This window comes from Idiotropiscis lumnitzeri, chromosome 2, assembly GCF_059441095.1.
Source record: "Idiotropiscis lumnitzeri isolate Australia: NSW breed Sydney's pygmy pipehorse chromosome 2, RoL_Ilum_1.0, whole genome shotgun sequence".
Lineage (NCBI taxonomy): Eukaryota > Metazoa > Chordata > Actinopteri > Syngnathiformes > Syngnathidae > Idiotropiscis > Idiotropiscis lumnitzeri.
The window spans coordinates 9,065,830-9,092,250 of NC_142392.1; the positions used below are offsets into that span (position 1 = coordinate 9,065,830).

Below are 26,421 nucleotides of genomic sequence, written 5' to 3' on the forward strand. Positions count from 1 at the left end.
ACACTCGACAAAAACATCCGCCCCCTCCCTCCTCCACGCATGCGCACACCCACACGTCACGCAAGCTTGTCACCATACTCGCAACACTACCCCCACTCTGGATGGTAATTAAACAATTCCACTCCAGCACAGAAACACGAGCTGACCTACAACATCTATAAGAGGCTTGGTGCCCAAAAGACAGTTGTGATTATCATTCTCTTATACAAGCGAGGTATGGTAAATGACAGCTTGGTTACAATAATCGGTTCATATAAGGAAATGCATATTAACCACGGTGAAAATAAACGCCACGAGGAAGGAACTGAAATCCACTCCTAAGTCATCAATTTAAGGCGACCGGCGGAATTCCTGAGATAAAGCAATTTACAATGACAGGTCAGAAGCGTAGCAGTGACAGTTTTTTTAGTTTTTTTTACAGCAAAAAAACAATGAAAAATCGCATTTGTAAACAACTTCCATTAAAACATGGACGAAGTAGGAAAATTGTATAAAATTTAGATAAGGCCCTGAGAACTGCCTTGAACATTCAAGTGCTCCTCACACCATTTAAGTCACCTAGGCACCATAACGGTCAGCTGCCCTGCAGGGACGTCCTGGTCGTTGGACTGGCAGGCGCAGCTGGAGTGACTCACTCACCGCGCCCCCACCATTTTCATGGTCTCCATGGGAAGGGGAGGATGGAATGAGCACAACCGGTGTGGGGTCAGATGCAGATGGTGAAATGGTGCCAGGATCGTCAGTCACGCTTGAGAACAAATCACGCAGGCCTAGATCATGGTGTGCTGGGCCATCCTCCACAGCTGGCGGAGGAACCTCTATAGGTGCCCACCTCTGAGCTCGGTCCAAAGCCCAGGTGTTGTCCAGGGGCTCACGGCTGCGATAATGCTTAAGTTGATCGTGGTGGAACACTTTCACCTTGGATCTCGGGTTCTTCTGAATACGGTAGACCAGGTCGTCCAATTGTCCAAGAACAAAGAATGGCCCTTCATATGACGGAAGGAACTTCCTCACTTTGTTCTTGACGTGGTGCGTACCTTTTACAAGGTACCACACAGGATCTCCAATCTTGTACTGCGAATGGCAACAGTTTTTGTCGTACTGTCTTTTTGCACGCGTAACAGACTCACCCAGAGCTTCTCTGGTGATCAGATGGGCCAGCTCCAGGCGTTCACGCAGCTGTTTGACGTACTCTGGAACTAACGGTTGAATGTCTGGGTCGGGTGGAGACCCAGCAACGAGGTCCACTGGTTCGCTCACTTCTCTGCCGAACATCATAGAGTTTGGTGTGAACCCGGTGGAACTGTGTTTAGTTGCCCTGTAGGCCATGACAGTATAAGGAACCATAAGGTCCCAGTCCCAATGGCAACGTTCCGCGGTGGAGGCCAGAATCTTCTGGAGAGTAGCGTTGAAGCGTTCAACCTGGCCATCTGACTGGGGTCACAATGGTGTAGTGTGAGTCTTGTCAATGCCTAACAAGCGGCAAATGCTTTGGAATACTTCAGATTCAAAATTGCGTCCCTGATCGCTGTGCAGTGCATGAGGTATGCCGTAGCACCCACTCAGAAGCAACAACTTCGGCAACGGTCACAGCTTGCTCATCAGGAATGGGAAACGCCTCTGTCCATTTCGTGAAGTAATCTTGTATGACAAGCACATACCGGTTTCTGCGCTCATTCTCATTGAGTGGTCCCATAATGTCCAAGGCAATGCGCTCCATCGGGGCCCCAACCCGGACATTTCCCATTGGGGCTTGTGGTCTCTTGACGGGGCGGGCCCTGGACGCACAGCTGGTACAGGTCCGGCACCAGAGGGTGACATCCTCTCTCATGTGGTACCAATGGTATCGCGTTTGTAATCTGGCCACGGTCCGTTCAACACCAAAATGTCCACCCACGGCACCGTCATGCATCTGTTTCATCACTTCCGGCCGTAAATTGCGAGGCAGCAGAATTTGCGGGTAGAATTGGGTGTCGTCAAGGCAGTAGAAACGACGGACCAAAACATCATCTCTGAAGTAGAGTCGTTTCCATTGGGACCAGTACGTCTTCACGGCTGGACTGCATGATGAAACTGTAGTCCAAGGGGGGCGCTCACTGCTGGCTGACATCCAGGCGCGTATTGGTGCAATGTCAGCATCTGCGTCCTGGGCTTGGCTCAGCTCCCCCATTGTCCAGCCATGAAACAACGAAGCAGTATCAAGGGTTCTCGTCACATGTACCTTCTCGGTCATATTGATAATGTGTACATTGGTCTGACTGTCTTGGTCTACAGTATGTGTGTCGGGTGCAGGGGCACTTTGACTTACCCCCACTAGACCCGACACCATAGTGGACGGTCGTCCCTCTACCCCCACTGGACTCAGCGACAGGGAACCGGGGACAGAGTCCAATTCGCACTGGAGCGCCTGATGTGTGACGCCCGTCGGATGCGAGGAAGGACTTGGCACTTTGCAGACAAAGGACTGGCGACAGGGCCTTCTGGAGAGGCCATCAGCATTGGCGTGCAGACGCCCTGGGCGGTGAACAATCTCAAAGTCGTATTTAGCAAGTTTTTCGAGCCACCGAGCCAATTACCCTTCCGGCTCTTTCATTCTGGTTAGCCAGCGCAGGCTGCTGTGGTCGGTGCCCACCTTGAAGCGTCGTCCAAGGAGGTACTGGCGGAAATGTGAAGTGAAGTCCACAATGGCTAGGAGTTCACGTCTCTTCGTGCAGTAGTTCTGTTCGGTTCTCGTCAGTTTGTGACTGCCATAAGTCAACACTCGCTCCACACCTTGTTGAATCTGTGACAGTACAGCGCAGACGCCCGTGTCACTCGCATCGGTGTCCAGTATCATTTCACCGCAAGGTTGTGCAGGGGCTCGGCTATTGATGCAAAGTCTTTTACAAACCGACGATAGTACGAGGCTAGACCGATGAATCGTCTCACCTCCTGGATTGATGTGGGAGTGGGCCACGTCTGGACCTTCTGGACCTTGCTCGGGTCGGTGGCCACACCGTGCTCAGATACTATGTGGCCAAGGTATGCAACCTTGCGTCGAAAGAGGCAGCATTTAGAAGGTTTCAGCTTCAGGTTCGCGTGCTGAAGTCGGTCAAACACCTTGCCCAAACATTGCAGCATCTCCGTCACGTCCCTGGCCAGCACAATGATGTCGTCCAAATAGACCAAGCAGGTCTCCCACTGCAGGCCAGCCAAGACGCGGTCCATCAGCCGTTGGAACGTCGCTGGAGCGTTGCAAAGGTCGAATGGCATGACATTCCATTCGAAGAGGCCCTTTCTGGTACAAAAAGCGGCGTCTTTGCGTGCTCTTGGGGTCAACTCCACTTGGCAGTAGCCCGAAGCAAGATCCAACGTGCTGAACCATTTAGCAGTGGAGAGCGTGTCCAGCGTATCCTGGATACGGGGTAGGGGATATGCATCGGTGATGGTACGGTCGTTGAGGGCTCTGTAGTCGATGCATAGACGGTAAGTCCCATCCTTTTTACGCACCATACTGACTACGCTGAGCAACACCGCTTTGCAGGCTGTCGTGGATCTGCTGGTCTGCTTGCTGCTGCTTTTCTCCTGCCATTCTCCTTGGTGGTTGTTTGACTGGAGCACCATGACGGGTCATAATGTCGTGCTGGACAAGGCTGGTTCGGCCCAAGTCTGTAGGCCCTGTGGAAAATGTGTGGCCATAAGTGCACAGCAAACGCTTAAGTTGGAGCTGCTCATGGTCATCAAGGTCTCGGGAACTCTGGGCATCGAGCTCTTGCAGGTGCAGAGGAACCACTGGCGGGCCAACAAGTGTGTCCTTCACCGAGGGTACGCTGGACGGCTGCATGGCTTCGGCTGGCTGGAGGAGCCCAGCAATGGATTCTTCTTTAACAGTCACAGCTTTGTTGCATGGTTTGAAAAGTCGAAGGGGGACCACTTTGGAAGACTGGGCATCGATCAGCACTCTAGCAACGAGCACCTTGTGCTTTCGACGAATCCTTTCGTGGGACTGAGCATCAGGTTCCCGAAGGTGGCTGCGCCTAGATCCACACTGCCCTTCACGACATATTCCTGCCCCGGCTCCACAACAACGGACCTGGATACTCTCACGGCAAGTGACTTTGGGCTAGCTTCAGCTAGGTAGTAGGGCACTTCTTCGCCAAACAAGATGATGCGATGACGGCCAAAGTCAAGGCGAGCTTCGGCTCGAACGAGAAAGGGATGACCCAGCAGCACTTCATTTCCAGATATATCTGCTACAACAAAATCAATGGTCACTTGACGGCTGCTGATATCGACAGGTATTTGGGCCTCGCCCAGTACAGGCACGTCTCCAGGGCCTACACCGATCAAGGTCTCGACAGTTGAGGGCTGCAGAGGGGGCCTCATGTCGGGGCGAATGGCGTTGTAATAGTGCAGTGGCAGCACACTCCGGGCCCCGCTATCCAGAACAGCGCACACTTCCAGCTCGTAAAGGCGCACGGCTATGCACATTTCCTTGTTTGGAGCCTTGAGATGGAGAATAGGTGGTTCGGGGCAGTCTCGAGGGCTACTGCTTGTCACCATAGTCGCAACATTATTCTCATATGCTAAATTTCTCTAACGTAGGGTGGGGGTCTTATGGGTTAAATGTAAGGACTCAAACTTGCACACATAGTATTTTCATGACCCACACACTCATTCAGAACAAACAGATTCAGTCTGCTCAGGTCAAACTGATCACAAACCAGATAGCACTTCATGGACAAATACGATAAAACACATTCTCCACATAGGCCATAGAAGATACAATCATATCAAATTGGGCCGGGGAGGACGTCACAGGGACACGATCAAGAACAAAAAACATAACTATTTGATCTGGGAAAACATACACCACACAATCTGCACACCGACAAGATTACAGGGGAAGGAGAGACGGAGAGACTCCCGCTGTAAATTATGGCAACGAGGCTCTTGTCTTATAACGCGTTTTAATGGCGTTACCACTCCCCACAACTCCCCACTTGCATGAACAATCTCGCGAGACCCCTGCGAGACATTTGTGACACTCAGTTACCGTAAAGGTGCAACACAGTCGCAAATATAAATTTAGCATCATTACATGACATCTCCCCTCTTTTGTGTTATTTTCAATAACACCAAAACAAGCATTTATTTCCCCAACTGGGCTGCAAAATGCAAAAAAAAATTAAAATAAAGATGCCTCTCAGAAATCAAGTTAACCAGAAATATGCACCAATCAAACAAATCCCAACAGCATGAGTAATTTTGGCATCGGTAACAAACAATCCCACTGTTTTCTTCAACAATCTACTTAATTTCCATGCAATTCTCCAATGTATTTTTTTTCCTTTCTACTCCCCTTTTTTTTTTGTATTCCCCCCCCAAAGACCATGAGTCTCAGTCTCACAGGTCAAGTCTGTCAACTGGTTTGCACACCAGTCCAGAACGGGTCACCACCTGAGTAGGTGGGGAAGTCGAGGATGTCGACTCGCTCCGGCATACAGAAACGGTGTCGTCTATGCCGGTGTTGACAGGGTGGATGTCCGTCAGCTTGTAGTCTTCGGACGCTGCTGGGACTGACTGGGGAACTGGCTCAGGTTTGAGGTGACGGCGGTTCCGCCTCAGTTCTGCTCCTTGTGGTGTCCGGATGATGAAGGACCTAGGTGTTGTACTCTCGCATGAAACCACAGCTGGCAAACACCATGACTTCTCGTGATCCAATATGGAAAACACTTGGTCACCTGGATGTAAAGAAGGCAAAGTTCTGGCTCCATGGCGACGGTTGAAGTAGTGAGTCTGTTTAGCCTTTTCCTTCTTATCTGTCTCCTCCACATCTGTCCTGCTGGGCCACTTAGGTTTGAGGTTCTCCTCCAGCGTTGGAAGTGTCGTTCTATTTTTCCTCCCCATCAACAGCTCAGCTGGGCTGTAGCCTGTCATGGAACAGGGAGTAGCTCGATGACACATGAGCGCCATGACAGGGTCCTCCTGCTTCAGGATCCTCTTAGCTGTCTGCACTGCTCTTTCTGCATGATGAGGGCTGGACGTGTAGTGTTGGAAGCCGAGCTGTTTAGCGAACTGCTGGAATTCAGCACTTGTAAACTGGGGACCATTGTCACTCACTATCTCACTTGGAATGCCGAATCTAGCGAAAACGGTTTTCAAACTTTTATTATTTGTGCACTCGTTGTAGATGGCAGGTGTAATATTTCAATAAACCTTGAGTAGTAATCCGAGATTACAAGGTAGTTATGTTGTTTAAATTCACAGATGTCCATGGCTACTCTCTTCCAAGGTCGCTCCAGAAGCGGTGTGGATAGGAGTGGCTCCTTTTGTTGAGTTCTTTTCATTTCGTAGCACACTTGACATGATGCCACGAGCTTGCATATTTCTGATGAAAGTCACCACACGGATGAACCCGCTCTCTGTCTACATTTGATGAGGCCTTGATGTCCCTCATGAACTTTCTGAAGTACTTCCCCTCTCATTGATCGTGGCACAACAATCCTACACCCTCTCAGTATTAGGCCATCGTGCACTGACATATGCTCTAGCAACTACTGGCACTTTACTGATGTGCTCAGGCCATCCTCTCTCTATTAGTCCTGCAACACATTGAAGTTCGGGGTCAGCGGCTGTCGCTACCCTAATTTCATCCAACTTGCCTGTAGATGCCGGGATCCCTTCCACCACACTAGCCACATAACAGGCCACATCGCTATGCGTTTCGTTTACAGTGTTTGCGTTAGGTAGCGGGCTGCGTGACAGCGCGTCCGCAACAATCAGGGTTTTCCCAGGAGCATATTCTGCGATAGGTTGAATCTCATTAGTCTCATGAGAAGACGCTGGCAACGCAAGGGTACATTATCCAAGCTTCGATTGTTGATGAGAGGTACAAGCGGCTTGTGATCAGTTACCAACTTGAACTGTTCCAGTCCATTAAGGTATCTGTCAAACTTCTCGCACGCCCAGACACCAGCCAATGCTTCCTTTTCTATCTGTGCGTAGCGAGATTCTGCATCGCTTAGCCTTCGGGAGCAATAAGCTACGGGTTTCCAGTGATCTCCATGGAGTTGCAGTAACACACCACCCAGTCCATAACTGCTCGCATCAGCCGACACAGCAGTTGGCATCCCCACATTGTAGTAGGCAAGCACCGGTGCAGTTGTTAGCTCGTCCTTAATGTTCTCAAAAAGCTGCTTGTTGAGCCTCCAGACCGCATCATTCCTCATAAGCTTATGCATTGGCTGACCCACCGTTGAGAGGTTTGGAATATACCTTCCCAGGTAATTGACCATTCCCAATATCCTCTTCAGCTCTTTCAAATCACCTGGTGGTGACAACTGCCGTATAGCCTCCACCTTCTCTTGGTCTGGCTGGATGCCAGACCTGTCGATGAGGTGTCCAAGGAATCGCACCTGGCTCTGTTGAATTGAACACTTATCTTTGTTGAGCTTCAGGTCAGCAGTGTTGATGTGTTGCATTACCTTCTCCAAGTTGTCGTCGTGCTCCTTCTCAGTAGCCCCGTACACCAGGATGTCATCCATGAAGACCTCAACCCCTTCAAGGCCCTGTAGAGTCTCCATCATCTTTCTCTGGAAGATCTCTGGTGTACTTGTAATTCCAAACGGGAGTCGTTTAAAGTTGAAGCGGCCAAAGGGAGTGATGAATGTTGTGAGCCTACAGCAGTCTGGATGGAGGGGTATCTGGAAGAACCCGCTGGCTGCATCCAAGGAAGAAAAGACTGTAGCTCCGCTTAGTTTCGCTATTATGTCATCAGCTGTGGGCAAAATGTACCGTTCTCGTTTAACAGCCTCATTCAGCCTTTTGAGGTCGACACAGATGTGGGCTTTTCCTGTGCTTTTCTTCAGGACTGGCACCATGGGTGCACACCGGTCAGTGGGCTGTGTAACCCTCTCTATTATGCCATTTTGTTCCATCCTCTGTAACTCTTCTTTCACCTTTTGCAGCATGGACAGAGGAACACGTCGCGCTGTGTGTACGGCATATGGTTGAGCATTGTCTTTTAATTGTATTCGCACCGGTTCAGTCTTTAAAGTCCCATGTTCACCGTATGCTTGTATGTGGCCTCTGTTGGTCACCAACTTATCTATTCTCCTCACCAGGTTCATTTTCACAGACATTGGCCGGCTGAGGGGGTTATTCACCGTGCGACCACGAATAACATAAACTGCGAGAGGGTAGGTGTTGCCTTCATAGGTAACTGTGCTTTGGATCAGACCTAAGCACTGCAATTCACCACCTCGACTATCAAGTGGAATGTCAGCAGGCTGCAATTGTGTTTTGGGAGTGAGCGAACGGTAGGTCTGTTCGCAGATGACGTTCACGTCTCCCCCTGTGTCAATTTTAAATTCTGCTGGTGTAGATCCCAGCAACAACTTCACGGCCCATTGCTGTGAAGTCCCATTTGCTTTTCTCACTGACCCAAGGAAATACGGTTGCTGTTGCTCCGGTTGCTCTGTGACTTCACTCACCGCCGCTTTTTTATTCCTACACACTCTGCTCCAATGTCACACTTTGTTGCACGAGTTACATGTGGATTTCTTAGCAGGACATATTTCATCCTTTTTATGCTTGGCTTTCGCACATTTTCCACATTGTCCATAACAGCTCTCCCTCTGCTTGAAGTGTTGCTTGGTACGCTTTTTAAATTTATTGGTCACCTCATGTACCATCCCAGCTGCTTCTCCTGGCATGCTAATTTGGGACGTTACCTCCTCACACTGCCTGACTCAATTGTCCGCGCCAGCGTTAGGTCGTTTATCAGCTGCAGTTAACGTGAAACCTCCTTGTCCAATATTCCCACGACGATCCTGTCGCGAATGTTCTCCTCTCGGGTCGCGCCGAAGTCACAATGTTCCGAGAGCTCGTACAACGCACGAATGAAAGTCTCCGCCTTCTCGCCCGGCCGTTGTGCGCGCTGGTGGAAGCATGCGCGTTCATGTATCACATTCCGTCGTGGCACGAAATAGTCATCGAACTTGCCGAGTACTCGGTCAAAGTCATTTCTGTGTCCATCTTCGTCGAATGTAAACGACTTGTAGATGTTCTCGGACTCGCTACCCATGGCGTATATCAGGCTGCTCACCTGCACCGCGCCCTCTTCTCTGTCGAGTTTCGTGGCGGTCCTGAATCTCACAAATCGCTGCTTCCAGTCCGGCCACTCTCGTGGCTTATCAAAGGGGAAACCCGTCGGGGGATTAAACTTGGCCATTGTTTCGAGTTCACTTCTGACACCATGTAAATGATGGCAACGAGGCTCTTGTCTTGTAACACGTTTTAATGGCGATACCACTCCAACAACTCCCCACTTGCATGAGACCCCTGCGAGACAATTGTGACACTCAGCTACCGTAAAGGTGCAACATAGTCGCAAATATAAATTTTGCACCATTACATGACACGCGCCTGCCTGAGAAGGTCAGCCTTGGACGTGGAACGTAGGAGCAAGGACAACCGATTCAACCTACATTACCTTTGACACAGAAAACCTCCTATAAAATGTGAGGCTGGGCTGAGATCAGCGCGCCATTTTTCGATTGTACTCGTCTGAGTAAAGTTTCTCGTCAGATTAAGAAAAAGCCGCCCAGATATCTGTCTTTGTACTATTTCCTGAACGCCAGAAATTGAAGAAACTAAAATATGGAAACTCTAATCAGTTGTTGTTGAGTCTTTATTTGACCCTATTCTTCTTGAGTACAAAAAACGAACACGCATTGGAGTAAGTTTGGCTTTTAAGGTTCATCAACTAAATGATTCTCAATTTCTCTGTGGCTCAACTCCAACAAACTCTCTCTGCGTGGGTTCCACAAAAAGAGCAACTCTTCCGGCTTCTCTCTCCTCTAAGGTACAAAACACAGTTTTACGCTTACAATGCAAACTATGCCCCAATTATTAACCAATCAGGAGTCGGAACCTTGGGCTGATTCTGATTGGCTGTTTACTGTCCAATCGCATCTTACAACAGTGCGACGTCCGGGAAGACTCAAACACAGTCGATAGAAGGGTCTACTGCATTCTAATATGCTGCCCTTATTGTTTTTGTAATAATTCAAAATATTTTTTTGTTTTCAAATATCATTGTTTGGTTAAATAACATTGTCCTTTGATTTCTATATGCTTCTATAAACGTTTTTTGTTTGTTTTATTTATTTATTTATTTATTTTAATAAGCAAGCGCCACCACTCGGAGTTCTGCATTTGCGTCTTCGTCTTCGTCATGGTGCCATGGTAGTTTTTTTTCTAAAGATAAATTTCAAAATATCCATAAGCAAACAACTATGGCACATATTGGATACAAAATCTGCATAGTTGAACAAAAAAATTAGGAAAGGAAGAAAAAAAAGAACAATTTGAGGATGAAGAATATATGAATAATATATTTATTTATGAGTGAAGGATTGTATTACGATTACTGGCATTATTTTAAACACATTCGGGACAGAATGTCGATTATTAAAGTTAGCAGGTTCATATTTACAGAGTATGTTAAACATTGATTAAACAAGAAGCAGTTATCAAATGAAGCTAGAGGCACCAGTCATGAGAATGACTGCGGTTGGAGTCCTGATGGTTACTGATCTATTATTATATTATCCTCATATGCTAAATTTAGAGTACTTAGTTTAAATGTGTGAACTTTATTGAAATTTTGGGTAGTGAGAACAAATTTGCACACATAGCATTTCCATGACCTGCACTCACAGTCACAGCACTTCATGGACAAAGATGACGAAGCACATTCTACACATTGGCTGTAGAGATGCAAACATACCAAATTGGGTACTGGAGGATTCACATAGAAGCCATCGCAAAAAACACATTCCGAAAGACATAACAATTGGAGATCGGAGCACATGCACATACACACGCACACATGCACACCGACAAGATTACAGAAGAATGCCAGCGGAGAGACGGAGGGATGGCCCGCTGGAGAAGGCCAGCCTTGACGTGCCAGTCTACGGGACCAGACGGGAATCGACCATCATCACCTACCCAGACGATGACTAACCTGGGGAGGACCTTCCCTTGGACGTGGACCCGTGCTGTGGGAGGGAGCGAGGATGACTTATTCAACCTACATTACCTTTGACATAAAAAACTCCTATAAAAACTGAAGTTGGGATGAAAGATGGTGCGCATTTTTTGACTGTACTCGCCCGAGTGCAGTTTTCTCGTGAGATTAAGAAAAAGCCGCCCAGATATCTGTCTTTGTACTATTTCCTGAACTCCAGAAATTGAAGAAACTAAATATCGGAACTCTAATCAGTTGTTGAGTCTTTATTTGACCCTTTTTTTCTTGAGTACAAAAAAACTAACACGCATTGGAGTAAGTTTGGCTTTTAAAGGTTGATTTACTAACTACTTCTCATTTCCACGGTGACTCAAGTCCAACATGACCCAAGGGATCTTTGGTAGACGAGTCGGCGTTGCAATGGCGTGGTGAGGGAGGCTGGAAAAGGAGCGCTTCCTGAATTTTCTGGAGGTCCGCACTGTGAGGGCGAAAGCAAAGGCAAGACAAGGGAAGTAGATATTCAAAATACTTAATAGTGAGGACTGTAGTGTCAGCCGAGGTACCACTTTGAGAGCGGGAATCGTCTGGCACCTGCATGATGGTCTGACTGGCTCTTAAACAGTGTTGATTTGAGGATCGCATGCACGTGCGAATGTGTGGCCTCCGGAAAGAGCCACGCCCATCCGGAAATGTGAAGCCCTACAAGACAGACAAGGTGGAGCACAGGAACCAGTCTCCGCCAAAATAAAACACCACAGGGGGGGGTAACCTACTCAAATAATCTACTTCCTGTTTGCCCAAACAGTGCCTAAATGGTTGCAAAATGTGTGTAGTAATTATTGTGGGGCTATATTTGCAAGATTACATTATTAAAAAAAAATAATATTGTGAGAGAAATTGTCTTAATATTACAATTCTCAAGTTCATTACAGATTGTCATGTTCTGTATTGGTTGGTTTTGGTTTAGTATTTAGTTTCATGTTTTGTCCTTATGATCCTGTGTCTTCTGTCCCGTCAAGTCGATTGTGTCCACCTGTGTTCATTTACCCAAGCCCTTGTGTTAACCAATCAGGTCCTTCCAACCCTCTGTGTCTTGTCCAGGTGCTCCTCGTTGTCTTGTTACTTTGTTTGTATTTAGTTCCCTGGTTGCTTTTATTTCTTGTTGGTCCATTGTCGCTTGTCCCTGTCGCTGTCGTAGTTGTCTGATGTTCATGTTCCTGGTTTCATACCTGTCTCGCAGTCAAGTTTAGTTTTGTCAAATCGTTGTGTTTTGTTCGTGCCTGTTGTTTTATACTTTTTGATATTTTATTTTTTCCAAGTTCTAGGTTTGCCTTTTGTTTTTGTTTAATAAATACCCTTTAAGTTTCCCACTCTTCGCTTCCCTGCGTTTGCGTCCTCCTCAACCTCCAGCGCAACATGACAGAACCAACAACGGACCCAGCAGGAAGCACACGCCGACGAGTTCGCCGTCGCCGCTCTAGCTGGTACCCCCCTCAGCCTGCCGACCAACCCCAAACCCTTCACGTGCTTTTTATTCCACGCCTGTTTCTCCCTCTTTGTCTAGTTTTGACTCACAGCACCCAGCCATTTCACCTCCCCACATTTTTGTAGATTCTGATTTTGAATACATTTACAACCTTCTAGATTCCCAGTGTGACAGATTTTGTTAGGCCCAGTCAGTTTCCTACCCCCTATTAGTTTTTGTTACCTTTTTCTTTTGATTCCTTTGAGTCTAGTCCATCAGACCTTTACTCGGGCACACGTTTGGCCATCTATCCCGGACCTCCGCGGGGTGGTCAACGACGGTGCCCAAGTAAAGGAACTGCCACCAGTCATCGGAACACCCGCTTTTCACACCCTGAGGCACATTCTTCACAGCCACTTTGTTCACTTCGTCCACTATCAGTTTCTGCGCCTTGTCCCGTTCCACCCACATTTTGAAGACCACGTTCATCAGCACCTGTAGTCTCGGTCCCTCGTTCCCCTAAATCCCTATGGCGGCAGACTGATAGGGATGAGGCCCCCAGTGCCGTCTCCTCGCCAGCTGCAGCTCCCAGACCCATCTCCTCAGCAGCTGCAGTCTCCCGTTCCGGCTCCTCGACAGCTGCAGTCTCCCGTTCCGGCTCCTCGACAGCTGCAGTCTCCCGTTCCGGCTCCTCGACAGCTGCAGTCTCCCGTTCCGGCCCCTCGCCTGCTGCCGCCCCGAGTGCCGGCCCCTTGCCAGTTCCTCAAGCTCCTACTCCGGCGGTGCACGTTCTGTGCCCGCCCCCTGAGTTGCCCAGGATCATTTATACATTTCAACAAACAAAGCGAAGACATCCTACTACTCTCCTATTTGCTATGTGTCATCTGCAGCTAACTTTAGCTTTCTCTTATTGGTTGTCTTCCCCGCAGGATGGCGTGTCGGCTCTTCCCATGTGCGCGCCAAGGCAGTTGTTTGTGCTCAACTGCCAATGAGCCACTGGATCTGTTATTCTGCTTTTGCGGTCGCCATTTTACCAATCTCACACAACAGCGCCTTGATGTCTGGAACATTCTGCGTCAGCACACCCAGTTCTCAGAAGTGCGGCTCGTCCTGTACAAAACATCTGCCACCTATGCATTTCACACAGCCTGTCCTGACCTTTTATTGTACGTTGAATTAATGCCCAGTCAGTAAATATCTTTATTGCATTAAACTGAATACATTTAACTTGTAGTCAATCGTATAAAATCCTTTAAAGTCAAATGTATCAAATCCTTTACTATGCTAGCGGATTAGCAGGAAGCCAGAAAAACAGATGCACGTCTTGAACCGTGTTCGACAGGAAACCATTTAGCTCGCATTTAACAGAAGTGTGACCCAAACGTGTTGTAAACTGAAACAGTTCGAACAACAGGAAGTGTGTGGACGGGTGTGATAAAGTCAAAGTGTTCATGTTTTTCCATTCTTTATGAGTTTGCATATTCAAATTGATTTTGTTACAGGCCCCAGTTTGGCAGGCGTGTTGACAGATAATCCTGCAAATGCAGGAAAAATGATGAGAACGGAGATCAGTTGTTGCTTTTTCAACGGATCTTGTCAGAATCGCGAACTCATAGAAACTACGACACAACGCCACTTTACTGCAGCCTGTTGTGAAGATACAATCACATCGCTGGTACTGTGCTGTTCCTTTACTGCCCTCCGCTGTCGAAACACGCACATGTTTCAAATCAACCTGGAAAATGGATTTCCCTTCACATCAACCATCCCAAATGAACCAAACTGTGACCACATATTTCGTGGGTCACACTTTGCTGTGCTTCAATAAAACGCTGCACAGGAGTGGGAAAGCTTTTCTCTGGACCTTCTCACTGAGAGGTTTGGCGGACCACTCCTCGCAAGTGACAAAGACAATCCTGGCTGGTTGATTCAGTTGTACAGTCAGAAGGCTAGTCCGGTTGTTTTGCAGAAACTTCTTTGACAGTTCCCAAATATGAACTTGAAAAACGTATTCAACTTAACTGCCTTTGAGAGAAACTGAGACGATTTGCGTTTCTCTTTCTTGTTCTTTTTATAGTTCAACTTCTAGTTCAGTTTTTCACCTTTTCACACAGCGTAATGAAGGCCAGTTGACCAAGTGGAACAAGTGATTATATTGATTGTGGAAGGCACCGATTTCATAAGCACCATTTCTTCTGACACCTTTTCCATTAAGTACGATGAAAAAGACAACTGAAAAGCATAATGTTAAAAAATGTTGTTCCAGGCAAAGGCAATTTTATTCATAATGTTTGATGTAAACACCAAAACAAATCATCATCACTCAGACACATTGCTTCTTCTGACACTGATCACATTGGCTCAGTGTCAATAAAAGAGGTTTGCAAAATTAAATTTATATTTTATTCAAAATCACATTTACATCTTACCACAAAGAGTCAGTTCCTTCAGTTTTTTTGTCTTTTTTTTAAGCTTGAACGATCGCTGCAATTCTCACCAGCACAATTGTGTCTCTCAGCATTCTGTTTAGTGGAGAATTTTTTAGCACAAACGCTGCAACTGAATGGCTTTTCTCCACTGTGTGTTCTTGTGTGGATTGTTAAATTTTCCTTTCGAGAGAAACATTTACCACAAACCAAGCAGGAAAAAGGCTTTTCTCCACTGTGTGTTCTTGTGTGGCTTGTTAACTGTGAATTTTGAGAGAAGCTTTTACCACAAACTGAGCAAGTAAAAGGTTTTTCTCCAGTGTGTGTTCTTGCGTGTTCTGTTAAATTTGCCTTTTGAGAGAAGCATTTTCCACAAACTGAGCAAGAAAAAGGGTTTTCTCTACTATGTATTCTTGTGTGACTTGTTAAATTTGACTTAAAAGAGAAGCTTTTGCCACAAACTGAGCAGGAAAAAGGTTTTTCACCACTGTGTGTTCTTGTGTGCCTTGTTAAATGACACTTTACAGAAAAGCTTTTGCCACAAACCGAGCAAGCAAAAGGTTTTTCACCACTGTGTGTTCTGGAGTGATTTACTAAATTAGACTTTTGAGAGAAACTTTTTCCGCAAACTGAGCAGGAAAAAGGTTTTTCACCACTGTGTATTCTTCTATGTGTTGTTAAATCTGGCTTTTGAGAGAAACTCTTGCCACAAACTGAGCAGGAAAAAGTTTTTTCTCCACTGTGGGAAAATGAGTTGAACCTATTTTTCAATAGGTTTGATCAAATGTCTGACCCCGCTCAGGCTTCCCTGATGCAGCCCCCACCCACCCCTCCTGCCACTGCGAACAAGACCCTCTCTCCCCCTCTCTCGCCCCTCTCTCTCTCCACAAGCTCCAGTTCCCAGCCTCATCAGACAACCACCACTTCCTCCTGCTCAGCTTTGTTCCTCACAACATCTCAGGTGAAGAACCAGCTGAGGAAGATGAAGGCGAGGAAGGCGGCAGGCCCAGATGGGATCATCTCCCAGCTCCTCAAATCCTGCGCAGACCAGCTGTGTGGAATCGTCCAGCACATGTTCAACCTGAGCTTGAAGCTGGGCAGAGACCCCCAGCTGTGGAAAACATCCTGCCTGGTTCCGGTTCCAAAGACACCCCATCCGAAGGAGCTCAACAACTTCAGACCAGTGGCGCTGACGTCTCATCTGATGAAGACCCTGGAGAGACTGGTCCTCGTCCATCTGCGCCCCCTGGTCAGCTCCTCAATGGACCCACTCCAGTTTGCATACCAGCCTGGCATCAGTGTGGATGATGCCATCATCTACCTGCTCCACACTTCACTCTTCCACCTGGAGAAGGCGGGGGGCACGGTGAGGATCATGTTCTTTGATTTCTCAAGTGCTTTCAACACCATCCAGCCCGCCTTATTGGGAGACAAGCTGGAGCAGGCGGGAGTGGCCCATCACCTCATCACATGGATTCACGACTACCTCACAAACCGGCCACAGTACGTGAGGACACAGGACTGTGTGTCTGACGTGCTCCTCTGCAGCACGGGAGCGCCGCAGGGAACTGTGCTGGCTCCCTTCCTGTTCACCCTCTACACCTCGGACTACAAATACAATTCCACAACCTGTCACCTGCAGAAGTTCTCTGATGACTCTGCGATTGTCGGCCTCATCACTGACAATGACGATCGGGAGTACAGAGGGGTTACGCAGGGGTTCGTGGACTGGTGTCAGCAGAACCGCCTCCAAATCAACGCTGGGAAATCCAAAGAGCTGGTGGTGGACTTCCGCAAGTATCGGCACTCTCCACCTGCACCAGTGAATATCCTGGGAACAGACGTTGAGAGGGTCTCAACTTAAGAGTACCTGGATGTTCATCTGAACAATAAACTGGACTGGAGCGACAACACAGACGCTCTCTATAGGAAGGGTCAGAGCAGACTCTTCCTACTCAGGAGGCTGAAGTCCTTTGGCGTTCGGGGAACACTCCTCAGGAACTTCTATGACTCGGTGGTTTCACCGGTCATCTTCTATGGAGTGGTCTCCTGGGCAGGAGGCATCTCGGGCCGAGACAAAAAGAGACTGGACAAACTAGTGAGGAGGGCCAGCTCTGTCCTGGGCTGCTCCCTGGACTCTGTGGAGTCAGTGGGGGGCAGGAGGATGACGGTGAAACTGGCATCAATGCTGGACAAACCAGCCCACCCACTCAATGACACTCTGAGAACACTCCACAGCTCCTTCAGTGATAGACTTTTACACCCTCGCTGTACCAAAGAGAGATTTCGCCGCTCCTTCCTGCCGTCTGCTGTCAGACTTTTTAACAAGAACATTGGGTCAGGCCTACAAACGGGAGGGCATTAGTGCAATTGTGCAGTCCTAGGATGCAATATAAACTACTACTGTACTTTCAGCCAAGGGTGTACTTAAATATTGACCAATGATGTATTTTGTTTACCATTACAGTATTCTTATTACAGTACTTCTATCACTGCAGTATTTCTACCATTGCAGGATGTTCACTATTACAGTACTTTTATCATTGCAGTACTTTTATAATTGCAGTATTCCTATCATTGCGGTACTTTTACTATCACAGTACTTTTATCACTTTTATCATTGCAGTATTTTTCTATCATTGCAGTACTTTTACTATTACAGTACTTTTACCATTGCAGTATACTTTATCATTGCAGTACTTTTACCATTACAGTACTTTTATCATTGTAATATCTTTATCATTGCAGTATTTTCAATCATTCAGTAGTTTTTATCATTACAGTGTTTCCACCTCTATATAATGAACAGGCATTAGGAGTGTTTCCTTACACTAGATACGTTTATACTGTGTATATTTGCATGCTTTTTATGAATGTCTGCTGCTAATGTTATACATTAACGGCTACATTACGCCGCGGACTCTGTATGATCTATATCTTTGCTCCTGTAACACTGCAAATTTCCCCATTGTGGGACTAATAAAGGACATCTTATCTTATCTTATAAAGAGAATTACTTCCCATATCTATATTAGGCCATTTAAAAATACACAACTTTTTTTTTCATTTATTTCTATTTATATTTAAGCTTGCTTCTATAATAATACAATATTTATTCAATTATTTTAATATGCAAAATTATATCAATATTAATTTAAACCTTTTTATTTCACTCTTGATTATTTCTTAACATATTTGTTCATTTGAATATGTGTGCAATTTAAATTATTCCATCCATCCAGCCATTTTCTGCCGCTCATCCGGGGTCGGGTTATTGAATTAATTTAATACATAAGTATTTTTTATATTTCAATATTTATTTCAAGATTAGGACTCTTCTCAATGTGTTCAATATTTATAAAATGTTTCTAGATTTCTTATTAATTGCATTAAGTCTGTATGTCGTTGCTAATTTTACATTTTAATATTTCCCGATTTCATTATATAAGCAATCCAAAGTAAAAAAAAATATAATATAGCATGAACAAAAATATTTGGTATATTTGACAAAATGATAGTCTTTCCGAAGTGAGATTCTGCTTAGCAACAAACCCCAAACGCTTGATAGAGCTCAACCTAGAAAGTGGTTTTAGCACGTCAGAAATTTATTCAGAAAGCGTAATATTAAATGTATCTGAGGGGATATTTGAAGAGTTTGAATTTTGTTCAATGGACCATACATATACGAGCATGCCAAACACAGCGAGAAAACCGGCGCTGACTCCAGTCGCCATCAAGTTGCCAACTCCTGACATTCCAAAACCTTTGAGAGAAACTGAGACGATTTGCGTTTCTCTTTCTTGTTCTTTTTATAGTTCAACTTCGAGATCAGTTTTTCACCTTTTCACACAGCGTAATGAAGGCCAGTTGAGCAAGTGGAACAAGTGATTTTATTGATGATTGTGGAAGGCACCGATTTCATAAGCACAGTTTCTTCTCACACCTTTTCCATTAAGTACGATTAAAAAGACAACTGAAAAGCATAACGTTAACATGTTATTCCAGGCAAAGGCAATTAATTTTATTTACATGTTTGATGTAAACACACAAAAAAAATCATCATCACTCAGACACAATGGTTCTTCTGGCACTGATCACATTGGCTTTGTGTCAATAAAAGAGCTTTGCAAAATTCAATTTCATCATATTATATTGAAAATCACATTTACATCTTACCACAAAGAGTCGGTTCTTTCATTTTTTTTTCTTCTTTTTTTAATCTTCAAGTATCGCTGCAATTCTCACCAGCACAATTGTGTCTCTCAGCATGCTGTTTAGTGAAGAATGTTTTTGCACAAACGCTGCAACTGAATGGCTTGTCTCCACTGTGTGTTCTTGTGTGGCTTGTGAAATGCGACTTTTGAGAGAAACTCTTGGCACAAACTGAGCAGGAAAAAGGTTTTTCTCCAGTGTGTGTTCTTGTGTGATTTGTTAAAAATGACTTTACATTAAAGCTTTTGCCACAAACTGAGCAGGAAAAAGGTTTTTCACCACTGTGCTTTCTGATGTGGTTTGTTAAATGCAACTTTTGAGAGAAACTCTTGGCACAAACTGAGCAGGAAAAAGGTTTTTCTCCACTGTGTGTTCTTGCGTGCCTTGTGAAATTAGAATTATGGGAGAAGCTTTTACCACAATCTGAGCACGAAAAGGGTTTTTCACCACTGTGTGTTCTTGTGTGGATTGTTAAATGAGAATTTTGAGAGAAACTCTTGCCACAAATTGAGCAAGAAAAAGGTTTTTCTCCACTGTGTGTTCTTGTGTGCCTTACTAAATGAGTCTTTCGAGAGAAGCTTTTACCACAAACTGAGCACGAAAAGGGTTTTTCACCACTGTGTGTTCTTGTGTGGTATGTTAAATTTGATTTTAGAGAAAAGCTTTTACCACAAACCAAGCAGGAAAAAGGTTTTTCTCCACTGTGTGTTCTTGTGTGCGGTTTTAACGACAGCTTTGAAGTTAATGAGTCAGTGTGACATGCCCTTTCACCTTTGGCTTGCCCATCATCATCATCATCATCATCATCGTCATGAGCGTCTGATAATGTGCCCTCATTTTGTGCTTGTGATGGCCCCCGGTGGTTTTCATCACCTTCTGTTGTCACGTGATGACTTGAGCTGCTGCTTGGAGGCTCCGCACCTCTGTTGTCCTCACTCTCATCCTTGTTTTCATCTTCAGTCTTTTTAGGGACAACGTTCACTGGTGACTTGTTGACCTCCTCCTCCTCCTTTTTGATGTGAGCCAAGTCTGGCTCCTCTTTCACAGAACGGAGATCGTATACACTGACGTCTGCGGGACACAAAAAGACAAATTTGGTTTGGTCAAGTCAAAGTTCAGGCGGCGACTTTGTCTTATATTATTTCTCCCGTGCTCCCTTGACTTGTGCCTGCCGCACACGGAGCAATACGTGCGACCTCGATTTGGACCGGACCATGGGGGCATTTCACAAAATTACGTCCTACGATGTAAACTTCCATTTTCTAGCAGCACAACAGTGATAAACGAGCATTTAAAAAGGAAGCACGTTGCGGCTGATGCCCGATTTCATTCCTGAATTAGTCACAGACGTTTCTGGAAGCGAGCTGAAGTTAGCACACACAGGCTATTGTGTGCGTCTGATGGAACACCTGTTGTGGGACCCTAAGATATTAATGGGGGGCCGCTGGGGGCCATCGCAACATAATGTCATTGATAAAATAGGAATCCTTCAAGCGAAATACATTTTCAAGTATTTCATTTTGCATTTATAGATAGTTTCATCGTGGGTACTTTTTGCTTCCATTATAATCTGGATCCCTAAAAGAATTAAAGGGGCCCTGGAATCAGAGTGGCTATTTATTGCATGATTTACGTTTGTTTTTTGTTTGTTTTTTTCCCAAAATGACATTTATCCTGCTAGTACATTCCGACATTCCCCGTTTTCCTTTTTTAAAATAAAATTTCTGTTTCTAAATCAAATTTAAAACAAAATTATGTTTGAAGAGACAAAATCCCTTCACATAAGCATTAAGCAACAACACTTTCACTCTGACTTACATGTTGACATATTTGAATAATGACTGTATATTTTAAAGTTATCCAATATGTATTCAAATTTGACGAAGATACACCAAAATATTATGAGTTCACTGAATTATTTTGTAACCGCAATGATGTATAACAGCCATAGGGTGTCAGTAATGAGTAACAAAGTAACACAAGACCTCCCACTGATACATCATGATTGTCATTTGGATAAATTACCAGGAACTATGAGTTGTGGGGGAGATGCAAACCACCTGAGCCACAGGAACTTTATTACCAGGAACGAAATGTTCCTGGACTTGTTGGTAGAAAAGGGGGTTGTGACGTTCTCCCCTTTTAAGCCCATAGTAAGCCAAAGATGCAGATGCATTCCTTGCAGCATGCGCTTGTTCACTGATGCGAACCGTGCAACTCTGGATGGATGCATGAAATGTATTTTAAATGTTTGGATGAGGTGAAACTACGCACACGTGCACAAAACTGTGCAGAGCCACCGGAGGTTCATTGACAGAGCCAGTAAAAGTTTCATAAATAAGACCAATACGTACTTGATTTATTAAAAAAAAAATTAATCCTTTGTGCTTTATCCACTAAAATTCATCAACCGCCATTGATCTTATTGCCGCAGTGTGCACATTTTTTAGAGTCAGGTTGAATCATTCCATAAGGAATTGCTTGAACTAGTTATGTCAGAGAAGTTATTGTAAAAAACAAGACAAGCCTGCACAAATGTATCACCCAACCAAGATTGTCTTTGTCACTTGCAAGGAGCAGTCCGCCAAAGAGAAAAGCTTTCCCACTCCTGTGCAGCGTTTTATTGAAGCACAGCAAAGCATTTTGAATATGCAAACTCATAAAGAACGGAAAAACATGAATACTTTGACTTTATCACACCCATCCACACTCTTCCTGTTGTTCGAACGGTTTCAGCTTACAAGACATTTTTGGGTCACACATCTGCTAAACGGTTTCCTGTCAAACACAGTTCAAGACGTGCATCTGTTTTTGTGGCTTCCTGCTAAACTGCCAGCATAGACACAACTCTGTTACCACTGAACTCACGTTTTCCTGTTTAAGAGGTCCATGTTTTTGTGACCTTCTATTAACCTGTGTGGTTGATGTGTGGGTCTGGCTCAGCTTCCCTCCGGACAGGTCGACGAGCATGACAGAATTGGTGATGAAAAGAACCTCTCTGACACAGCCATTTTGGTTCGAAAGAGATTTTATTCTTGTCACATGCTGATGTCAAAAGAAGTCTCCCCAAAAAATAAGAACAGAGATGCCAATGAAATCCATTTTCCACAGGAAAGAGTCCATTCCAGAATGTGGAGGGTACCAAGACCGGTGCAGTCCTCATCCCAGCCATTATCTCCGGAATGCCCACTTTGCCCCCAAGCTGTGCCGGCATTAACTCGGTCAAATGGGGGATTTCGCAGATATAGCAAAAACAAATTGGAGAAGCTGTGGAGCAGAGCACAACATCAGTCAGACCCCGGGTCCACAACTCCTCTGGCAGAGACGCAAACAGAGCTTTCGCTTCAGAGTGACCCATTCACTGTCTACCCTCGTGTCGAGAAACTCGGAAAATGTTCCATAACAGAAGAATTCGGAATGGGTGCTGAAACACCACACCCTGCAAGTCACATGGAGTATTCTACATCTGAAATTAACTCTGCCAAAAGTCTTCACCAATGGGCCGAAACCTTTAGTATGATGATGCGCACCAATAGTTAATGTGATTTGTGGCTCAGCAAACAGAGACAATTCATACCGTTTCCTCTGCTCTGGGGCAAGGCACACATCCAAGGCAGCACCGGTAGACATCACAAATACATAATCCGAATGCAAGATGCACTTTTGACCCTCGATTTTGGGTGAATGTATCCTGACAAACCAAATAATCAGAACTCAGTGTTCAATGCAAAGGACCAATTGGTGGTTTGAATGGGTGGAGGCGGCTACACCACGCAGACCAGAGCAGGAACAAGACGTACCAGCTGCGGGAGGATGGAGACCCTGGTCTCAGAGCTGCCCAGTCGACTGGAACGGAGGACAACATATGCTTCCCCCGGCGGATGTGCACAGTCAAATTCAGTCCCTTCAGGAAATTCAGTCCCACTCGAATTCCAGTGTTTGTTTCACAGGTGCGGGTTCGGTCCATGGCAGTGACTCGGCCAATCTCAAGAGTCCTACAAGCGTAACAGTGTTGTTGCTCACTGGGATATGGAGAAGAAGCTTGCAAAGCGTGGAATATCTTGTTCCACCATCATAAACTGTTGTCCATCAATCGTGCGTCAAGTGTGCGTTTGGAAGCCATAGAAGCGTTGTCGGAGGAGGGGGTAGCGATGGCGCCCCCGTGCTAGAGGAGCTCTTTGTGACAGGCATGGCGCTGGACCACAGAATGGCACATTTCAGGAAGTGGCTCGGTTTGGACCGCTCATCACCCAGTGACCCCACAGCAAGAGCACGTCCCACTCACAACCCATGTCTACAACAAGCCTGCTGTGGCGCTGCTTCACCAGAACCTGGCCCAGGAGCAGCGGAAACAGAAAGAGCAGACGCAATGGGAGCTGTGTGCGTCGGCTGCTGCATTAGCTGGTCCCTCTGTTTAATTTTATTTTTTTCCCCCCCATATTCTTTTTTCCGTTCCCGGTGAATTAGCACTCTTGGCGCCCTGAACCCGCAAGTGTAACAATTCTTATTCTACATACAATACAATATTTTCTTTCATCGATGCAAAAACGGGGGTTCTACTCATTCTGATTAGCAGTTTCTCATTGACGGATTGTTTCGCTTGATGTCAGTAACTGGGAGGCGCACGCCCTCGAGGACGGCCACCCGGCACAGCTGAGTGGTGGTGACACTATTGGACGGGTCACTGGCGGAAGCTTCAATCCATTCGCGTCTCGCCCCGTCTCCCATAAGAGCTCACCAACTTAATCCCTCATCATATTTTACAAATGCCAATGCCAATTGGTTTTGTCTTCTGTTTATGATTCATATTCAATCCCCATGAACACGTCAATTATAATTTAGCTATTCTTTTTTAACTAACTAATATAACCCCGTTTTCCTCAACCAATGAGTCAGTATTCTTTGAAGTGGATTATCCGCAGACAAAAATTTCTAATTTAATTTAAATCAATTTACTGTATCTCAAAAGTCCGCTCATAACATGATAATTCATCATATTCCTGTCATTTCCATCTCAAAATGTCGTTCCATTAATTGAATTACCGTAGTATATCCGTCGCCAAACTGAAGTATGGAACATTAGATGTTTTTTTTTCGTTTTGCATGACCTTTAACCTTGCATGTTCTGTTTCAACAAAATTGTATCTCTTATCAGTTTCCCTGTTTCATGAGTTGCTGCCGGGGGCACAAAGGAGGAGTTCAGAGAGGAATTTCACCCTCAGGGACAATCCCAAACTTTTGTTTCCAGGACATTGTAACACTCTAGGCTGGTTTATTGTTCTTCTTATTGCAATTTTACTGCGTTCAGTCTTCTTCGAGACTGAATACGTTCTCGTGTTTGCCAAATAGTTAATTCTAGTTTCTCACTTTCGCTTTTCACAGTCAAGATATGAACTTTTTCAACTGCACAATCACTTCATTGAGGTCTAATTATCAATTGTTTACCATAGTCAGACTTTTGCAGTCAAAGAGACCTGTTCCTTCACCGTACGTTAACGTTTTCATCACTCAGGGGTTTTCCGTGTTGACAAATCACATTCCACAGAACATGCATTCATCCTTTTATGATCTTAGATTTCTCTATTTATATGACCGCTTCTTGCAATGAAGATTAATTTCACCCCAATGATTATGTAGCCAATTATCTTTCTCATTCTAATTTTGCTTCAGTTATTATCCAAAATTTTAAACATTTTTTATGCTGCATCTTTCAATGCACACTAGGACGCACACGCGTTAGTTGAACTGATAAAACGGAATATTAATGCAATAACATTTGGGTTTTAGAAGGGGCATTTCTTTCTACAAAGGAGGGACTGGCACTGGTTTATAACTATCACCCCTTATCTCCTGCGTGGGGGCTGCCTGACTTCCTGGTCCCACAGTAGATGGAGGTGAGACCACAGCGCTCTGCTTGCATTCTTCCTGCTCGGCTCACTCTTCAACTCTTTCACCTCTGCATGATCATTATTGACATGTCCTATTAAAAATCCTTACATGCAAAAAACAATCATGAGAACAAAATACTGCACCTATCTCCCCCCTTTGACACATGCCCCACATGTGTGAACACAAATAACAATAAAAACAAACGAAGCAGCAACCCCCCTAATTAGGCCGAACTTCCACGTACTTTCATCTCATCTCTTCACAAACCCCTGCGTACATCTTGTGCCAATACGGGGCGGACCGCAGCCAGGTTTTTGATTTTGTGTGGCCTTGACCAGAACACGAGTAATCACAGGGTACGTATCTGAACAGCGCATCTCTTGCTACGTACCAGCAAAACCATCGGGCCCTCCACACAACGGTACGCCTCGATCCTTACTGTGTTCCATGCCACAAAGTGCCCAATACGATACGTGGAAGCGCGCTTCTCTTCATTATTTCTATTTCCAGCTAATCATTTTCCTGCTAAAATTTACACCCTGGCCAGGGTCTGTGCTCAAACTGAGCTTATTCACGACTAGAATAGAATAGAATAGAAATCCCTTTATTGTCATTGTACTCGAGTGTGCAACGAGATTAGAGGGCTCCCCTCTCCAGTGTAATACAACAATAATACAGACAAATATATAAATTAGATAAATAAATAAGAGAGTGCAATGGAATTTAGTTCTGAATAGGGTATATAAAAACACATCACGATGCTGTTCTGCAAGGTAAGGGTGGTCTCGTGTGTGTGTGAGAGTTCAGAATGGAGATGGCTCTCGGAAAGAAACTATGATGTCTATAGCTATAATTTTACACTTCTTAGTTCTCATCTCTTTAACCACTAGACCAGTGGTCCCCAAACTACGGCCCGCGGGCCGGAGACGGCCCGCCTCCACATTTGGTCCGGCCCCCTGAACAATACCAGAAAGCATTTCGATTTTTTTTTTCATATAAGTGTATTTGTATTTGATAATAAAGTTGGACTTTTGCAATAAAATGTTCCTTAGTTATGAACTATTTTCATTATTAACTATTAGTCAGTAACTATTTTATACACGCATATAACGTGACATTCTGTTCCAACCTTCTGCAGTCTGTGCCCCTATCTGGCAACCCCCCAGAAAAAAAATCCTAAACCCGCCCCTCTCAAAGAGAGAGCGGAATGATGGCGAAAAGATTAGGTAAGAGAAAAATTGATTCAGAATGCAGGGCATTTAACCTGCAGTGGACAAACGATTATTTTTTTGTTCAATGCAAAGAAAAGGCTGTCTGTCTCATCTGTCAAGAGGCGGTGGCGGTATTCAAAGAATACAATCCGCGACGACACTATGAATCCCGTCACCAAGACAAGTATGATAGCTTGCAAG

The 26,421-nt window shown here is 45.3% G+C and overlaps 2 protein-coding genes and 2 long non-coding RNA genes across 4 annotated transcripts in view; 1 reads left to right on the top strand and 3 right to left on the bottom strand.

Annotated features, from left to right (window-relative positions):
* Nucleotides 1-26,421, top strand: part of LOC148341616 (uncharacterized) — a 287,045-nt gene that overhangs the window by 34,058 nt on the left and 226,566 nt on the right. The window lies entirely within an intron of this gene.
* LOC148341618 (uncharacterized) lies at nucleotides 10,259-12,118 on the bottom strand. The gene is made up of 3 exons (XR_015842090.1): nucleotides 11,581-12,118; nucleotides 11,366-11,495; nucleotides 10,259-11,048 (listed from the first exon to the last, which is right to left on the bottom strand). It is a non-coding gene; the product is annotated as an uncharacterized LOC148341618 (long non-coding RNA).
* On the bottom strand, nucleotides 14,752-16,790 carry LOC148341619 (uncharacterized). The gene is made up of 3 exons (XM_088283015.1): nucleotides 16,769-16,790; nucleotides 16,716-16,722; nucleotides 14,752-15,647 (listed from the first exon to the last, which is right to left on the bottom strand). Exons 1-3 carry the CDS (start codon nucleotides 16,788-16,790, stop codon nucleotides 14,930-14,932), a joined length of 747 nt encoding a protein of 248 aa, XP_088139141.1. The 3' UTR covers nucleotides 14,752-14,929.
* LOC148341620 (uncharacterized) lies at nucleotides 18,892-20,336 on the bottom strand. Its single transcript, XM_088283026.1, has 3 exons — nucleotides 20,329-20,336; nucleotides 20,184-20,191; nucleotides 18,892-19,963 (listed from the first exon to the last, which is right to left on the bottom strand). Exons 1-3 carry the CDS (start codon nucleotides 20,334-20,336, stop codon nucleotides 19,131-19,133), a joined length of 849 nt encoding a protein of 282 aa, XP_088139152.1. The 3' UTR covers nucleotides 18,892-19,130.